Here is a 6,978-nt window from a genome sequence, read left to right as displayed (position 1 = left end):
GATTAACATTTGTAAGGTTGCGAGAATGTCGCAAGCTACATCCGAAAATAAAGGACAGATTAGCTATCATCCACTATGTATTTCCCTGTAAATAGTCGTTCAACTGAGAAGAAAAGGAGAGATCTTTTTGGAGAAAGAAATAAGTAAATAGGAGAGAGAAAGTTTACAGCAGAGGTTATTCTTGATTCTTTTATCTTTTCTTGTAAGAATATTCAAAGATTCATCAATAAAATTAAGATTGAAAATCTAAAAATGAGTTGAGTATTAATGAAATCATATGAGGGGTGTAGTGTAGGATTTCCTGCAACTACAGATAGATTAGAAGAAGATTAAACAGTTTTTATTTTTGAAGTTTAGAGTTTAGTTTTTAGGTTAATTAGTGCAGGGATAATAATGTAACTTCACCCAATTTTAATCTCCCCTTAATAAGGGCACTATGTCCATTTAAATCTGGATATACCCCAATCAAGCGAGGCACATATGAAGTATAAAGATATCAAGACAACTCGTTTATGAACCGATGAACGAATTGTCCATACTGAAATAGTAAACGCGTGGTAGTTTCGGGTCTCCTCTGCCTAACCACACATGCATTATGTTTTCGAACTAAGCTAAGTTCCAAAATCTGCACATATAAAAACGCTGTCATATCTTGTATCTATATAAATGTAGTTGGTTGTATGTCTTGGAATTTCGTGTGCACATGATCTGATAATAGTAGTATATAGTTGCTTGAGTATATGTCTTATGCTAACGGTCTCTCTCTCTGCAAGAAATAATCAACCATGGTGGATGGAGGAGGAGTTGAGTCGGAGATGGATATTAGAACACCATTAATGGTTAACGGAGCAGGCGTATCATCATCAAATGCCGCAAATGAAAGGATCATTGTGAGTATTTTAAGAGATGATTTCTTTGGAAATTTGCCAAACAAAATTTTATGTGGAGTGGTTGTTGATCCTGAAGATCCTCTCAGCATTGATCTGACTTCCACTAAAGGACTCATACAAGGTAATGAATTATTATATATCAGTTAATAATCTACTCTTCTACTCTAAATTTCTCTGTACAAATTTTAGCTCCTCATCATTGTCTTTTTTTGGGGATTCCATTTCCTTGATCATCATCACGAAAACAAAAAAACATACTAGCATTTTTCATCGTTGAAAAAATAAACTTGAATATAATTAAGTAGTTGTTTTAAGAAGTCAGTAGTATTAACTTGTAAACAAGTTGAGTTTTAGTCAGAAGCTTGAAAATTGAGTTGTGTACTTTAGTGGATTACCAGACACAAATAGAGATTCTCTTTAAAGTCAAATCTTTGAACCCTTACAATATTAATATAAGTCGATGAAACCCTTGCTTGTATAAGAATATAAGTGAACGTGGGTGGGTGGGTGTTAATGATTTACTTAACAACCAATATTTTTTCATTAACAAATTATTAACCCCTAATGAAACAGAAATGCTTAATCCAACTCTGCTGAAAGCAAATTAGCAATTTTAGTATGTACCCGCTATAATGTACTGCGGGATTTCAGTTTATGATGTACATGTAAGGAGTTACACGGCACGGGTGTGCAAAAAAACAAGATACCAAATTATTACAGCCGGGAAAAAGAAGTAAACAGAGGGTGACAGACATGTTTAGAGTGTGGCCCCATAATTATATTTTGTAGTAAATCTTAATGGAAAAAAGTCTGGTCGCCTTTTGGTATTCTGTTAGGGACCTTTTGTCTCTGTCTCTACACGGTTTTAGTGGTTATAGATTCTACTCCGATGCCCAGCCAGCCAGAATCCAAAGAATCAGATTCCAAATATGAAGATGACTACAGTTTGATATTTCTAGGGAAGTTGGTGAAACTCTCATGATCTTCTCCTCTCCCTACTTATCAAGTATGTGGTTGAAATTAAGAGCTAAATGTACAATGTATGTTGACATACCAAACCAGCATAGCTATTGCTAAATCCACTTAATCTACCCAGCTACGTATACGATTAATTTAGGGACATCCACACATCGTGTACTTCTTGTGTATTTGAGGAAGATTTTCTTTGGTGCATTATATTATAGAGCACGAAAACAAGACTTCGATTTACAACAAAACTAGATGCGCGATAGTGACATACTTTATTTACCACTAAAACAGAAAGAAATAAGTGGAACACATCTTCTTCTTTTTTGTCACTTCAATTCGGAGATTTCAATTCCAACGATGGTCTATGGGCAGTAAAGAGACAGAGACAACTGAATCTAAAACAAACAAAAACTTCATTTAAACAAGAGACTGACACTCTTAGAAAGTGAGAAACTTATCCGCAGAGGAAGGAAGGACGACGAAAAACAAAAAAGCTTGGCTGAGATTTTGGCCAAACTCACTACTAGAAAGTGAAAAAACTTATCATCAGTCAAAGACTCAAATACATGCTAATTTAAGGTTTGACAAACTAAAATGTTTTGTCTTGCTCATAGCCAACCCATTTTCCATGTAATTTAGTGGTGCTCATCCTATATTTGATTTCCATAAGTAGAGATAAAGTTTTATGGAGGGTGGTGGAGGTTCCGATTATATAACACCATTAATGGTGGAAGAAGAAGAAGAAGAACCAACATATGATGGTAAGGTTCGATGTCGGCGTAACTCTGTAAACAAGTTTAGAAGTGATTTTGTCACCAGCTTGCCTTACAAAGTTAAGTCTGGTGTTGATCCTGAGAACCCTTCCTATATTGATTTGTCCAAACGTAAAGATTTTTTATCAGGTAACTAATTTCTTCGATACTTAATGCTCTTCAAAGAGGCGGTAGTATTCTTTTCAGTTTAAGTTTTTTTTTTTTTTTTTTTTTTTTTTTTTTGTATGCATAAATTGAGATGAATTCAACATGCTTGTGATTTGTTTTTTCTTGTTATACTCAATTGGTGATACAATTTTGTGTTTATCAGGAGAAAAAGAATATTATGAAAAACAATTTGCTACTTTAAGATCCTTTGAAGAAGTTGATTCACTGGATAGATTCAATGAAATTGACGAGGATCAAGAAAATGAAGAAGAACGCCAAAACGAAAGAGCAATGCGTATTTCCAACTATGTTAACGTTATTCTATTGGTTTTCAAGGTAACTTGAGCACACAAACCAAATTCATTGTATAACATCTTTCTGATTTCTTGAATTACAATTCTTGTTGATTATTCAGATTTATGCTACGATAAGGAGTGGTTCTCTAGCCATAGCAGCTTCAACCCTTGACTCTTTACTTGATCTGATGGCTGGTGGGATACTTTGGTTCACCCATTTATCCATGAAAAATATTAACATATACAAGTATCCTATCGGAAAGTTACGGGTGCAACCGGTAGGAATTATTATCTTCGCAGCTGTCATGGCTACTCTCGGTACGTAGCTGTGCTTTCTCATTCCTATTCATTTCTCGCTTCGCTTTTCATATTAGTATCTTCGAAGCTTATTTTGCTATCATGACATGTATCTGTTTTCTATTTTCTCAACTTTTTTTTATTCATGGGTGCTGTTCTAATTAGAGTAACCTTTGAGAATATAGCGGATTTTGCTATAATGTAGGAAGTCTAAACAAACTTCATGGCCAATTACAGGTTTTCAAGTATTGATTCAGGCTGTAGAGCAATTGATCAAGGACGAACCTTCAAAGAAAATGGACTCATCGCAGTTGGTGTGGTTGTATTCAATTATGCTGTCTGCAACTGCAGTAAAACTCTCTCTCTGGTTTTATTGCAGAAGTTCTCGAAACGAAATCGTCCGTGCATATGCAAAGGTTCTTCTCATTTCAAATTAAGAATCATTATTTGTTATGTGTTATTTAATGCAAATTTGGTTGTATCATTTTCCACCAGAGCGTTATCAACTTCTTTTCTGGATTTTGTTATCCAGGATCACTACTTCGATGTGGTTACTAACGTGATAGGTTTAGTTGCTGCTGTTCTCGGTGATAGATTTTATTGGTGGATTGACCCTGTCGGGGCCATTGCCCTAGCCGTTTATACAATCACCAATTGGTCGGGCACAGTAGTGGAAAATGCAGGTAGAATTTGTATACCATCCTCTGCCTTTCTTAATTCTCTTTAGTTTAAATTTTATTAGTAGTAGGAAAAAAAGAAAGTGAACAAAGCTGAACTTTTTGTTGGTGAGCCAACACCGTACCAATCAATTTTGGTTTAAGCTGACAAACCATTTGAGCAACACCTATGATGGTGACCACAATTGGTGGCATGTGATGTTTGCTAATAAAATCGAGTCCTTGTGAATGGGCAGAGCCAGTTGTGTATCTGAAATTTATGATTCTGCTCATAATGACGCCACTAAATTATGTTTTAGTTCTATACTTCTAGCAGTACTAGCCTTGTGCAGTCACTTCCTTTCAGGGAAGAATATGTTTCAAGTCTGGGATGCAATTGAAATTTTGTTTTCAAATTTCAAAACACAAAAGGACGCCACTAAAATGGAATTGTTGTAGTACATATTTCTTTCACTATTATGTTCACTGTACCATATCACAAAAGCACAAACTCCGGTTAACCAAAATAATTTGTAGCACAACTTTCAGGATAATGGGAAAATCCTTATGAAATTAGAACGGAATTATTTATATTTATTAAAAGGTGAACTCTCGAGTGTACAAAAAGCATATGACTTGGAAGCGAAAAACAGAAAATGCAGTAACCAAATGATGTTTTTTGGTTGTTAAAAATATGCGATGCTCCTGTTTTGTGCAGTGTCACTGGTTGGACAATCAGCACCCCCAGAGGTCTTGCAGAAATTGACATACCTTGTGATAAGGCACCATCCTCTAATCAAGCGCGTTGATACAGTCCGTGCCTACACCTTTGGAGTTCTTTATTTTGTTGAGGTCAGTAAAGTTTGGTTTTCAAATGATGTTGAGCAATGATGAGTCAAATTTGTTTGCACTGATTTAACAATAGTCTGAACTAACCAACAGTTTTATTTATGATTTAAGGTTTTACAAGACTAAGAAAAATTTGCCCTAATAATTAATAATGTTTGTCGCTCAGGGGATAAAATTGAACTCATAACACAAGATTTTTCATAGTTATAGTTTTTGTATGAAAAGTCTGTTCTTAATATCATTTTCTTTCGTTTTGCTAAAAATAGGTCGACATTGAACTCCCTGAAGATTTACCATTGAAAGAAGCCCATGCTATTGGTGAATCCTTGCAAATAAAGATCGAGGAACTGCCAGAAGTTGAGCGAGCATTTGTGCATCTTGACTTCGAATGTGATCACAAGCCAGAGCATTCTGTTCTTAGTAGGTTGCCCAATAGTCAGGCTTGATTCTGTCTCCCTGAAAACTGGCTTATACACTAAGTGCAACCCATGCCACTACTTACAGACGCGAAACTTTTTAGGTTGGATGGTAGATTGAAAGCTCTTTGAGTTCATTTCAACTGTCTACGGTAACACAAAGTATCCATCCCATCCTGCTCCATTGCGGAGGGTATAGAAATGGCCATGCTACACGGATGAGTTTGTTGTATAAATTAAAGTGTAAGTGCATATCAAGAGAGTCTTGTTTCAGGATGTTCTGTTGAACTATAAAAAGAAGTTTTCAATTCTATCTGCTGCAGAGAAGGCCTTGATAGTAATTTGAACCTACCTCTTTTGACCAACAATTTAATTAATGAAGCAGAATAATTTTATCTACCTAATGTGAAGTTAACCTTACCAAAACTGATAGAACTTCTGTCGCTTACTGTAATTCTTCAGCCTGGTCTCGTAAATTAGACTCAACCAGTATCTACACATTGAAGAAATCACGGACGGGACAATGGTTGTCCGTTTTGAAAAAGTGAAAAACGGGCAACAATTGCGTTTTGCTCGATCTAAACCGGCAACAGTTGTCCGTTTTGCTCGACTAACCGTTGTCAGTTGTCAGTTTTGATCAATGACATTTTAGTGGAACGACTAACCGTTAACAATTTTGATCCTTTTTAAAACGGACATCCATGTCGTTTCTTGACCTTTTTTTAGAACATGTGTAGGACACATGATGTTCACCTTGAATTGGTAATGTGGCCCGTGTTGTTTTGCGCAAACTAGATATCCGTAACTGGTATTATAATCGAGATATGAAAGTTTAAACGAGGATTATCAATCTCATTAAATTCCACTAGTATTTTTAAATGGTTTTATTAATTTCAAAATACCACACAAGATAGTATATCGGTTGATTACACATTCTGTATTCTAAACTTAACTCACTTTTGGGCATCGTAGCTGCACCTAGCCGGTTCAACAAGCCTTTGAACCACTAGATGATCTTAACGTCCGAGTGGTGTCTCTGGAGGGTTTACAAAACCTATCATCCTGGTGCAGTTTTCTTAATCGTCGTCTTCATCTTGAGGAGGACCATGAAGAGCTTGTATTGTGTTAAGTTCCAGGAATTTTTCCTTCAACTTGTTTAGATTAAAAACATAACCTATGAAGTATATTTATGTATCTCTAGTATTAGTAACTTGATCATTATCAAAGTGTCAAGGAAGCATATACTAGTTGTTTTGCACAATTTTGGTATATTAGGTTACGAAGTATAGTTTAGCTATTTGGACTTCGTAGATTCGACATAACACTATTTGGTAATTTGATACGTTAGTGTGTTGAACTTTCGGGTTGATTTCAATCCTCGAAGACTATATTTAATTACATGAGTTTAAGGAAGTAAACCTGTGAAACTTGTTTTGCAGTTGCAAAGGAATCAAAAGATTTATTATAGGACGATCCATTAAACAATGAGCTTTACTAGGATCGGTCCCAAGGATCTCAACTATGACTGATCCCATGGATCTATTCTAGCAGGACCGATCTGGAGGTTAATCAAAATGAACGTTTTCGGTTTATATATTACTTTAAGGTAAAAATAGACACCGAAAATGAGTTTGCTTAATATGGAAGGTTCATAAGATGTAAACATAATATATGTGAGCATATGC

General features: G+C 35.4%; 1 protein-coding gene across 2 annotated transcripts; it reads left to right on the top strand.

Moving 5' to 3' along the window:
- Nucleotides 1-736: 736 nt before the first annotated feature.
- Nucleotides 737-5,690, top strand: LOC113309466 (metal tolerance protein 4-like). Of its 2 annotated transcripts, none has more exons than XM_026557888.1 (7): nt 737-1,011; nt 2,943-3,115; nt 3,195-3,393; nt 3,610-3,788; nt 3,905-4,055; nt 4,747-4,880; nt 5,144-5,690. In XM_026557888.1, the coding sequence occupies exons 1-7, from the start codon at nt 786-788 to the stop codon at nt 5,321-5,323; spliced, it is 1,242 nt and encodes a 413-aa protein (XP_026413673.1). In that variant the 5' UTR covers nt 737-785; the 3' UTR covers nt 5,324-5,690. The 2 variants fall into 2 exon arrangements, with proteins under 2 accessions (XP_026413673.1, XP_026413682.1); XM_026557897.1 differs by lacking the exon at nt 737-1,011 and adding an exon at nt 2,096-2,761.
- Nucleotides 5,691-6,978: the final 1,288 nt, after the last annotated feature.

This window comes from Papaver somniferum, chromosome 1 (assembly GCF_003573695.1).
Source record: "Papaver somniferum cultivar HN1 chromosome 1, ASM357369v1, whole genome shotgun sequence".
NCBI classification, from domain to species: domain Eukaryota; kingdom Viridiplantae; phylum Streptophyta; class Magnoliopsida; order Ranunculales; family Papaveraceae; genus Papaver; species Papaver somniferum.
The sequence above is the reverse complement of the archived record's forward strand: the minus strand, read 5'-3'. Positions and strand labels throughout refer to the sequence as shown.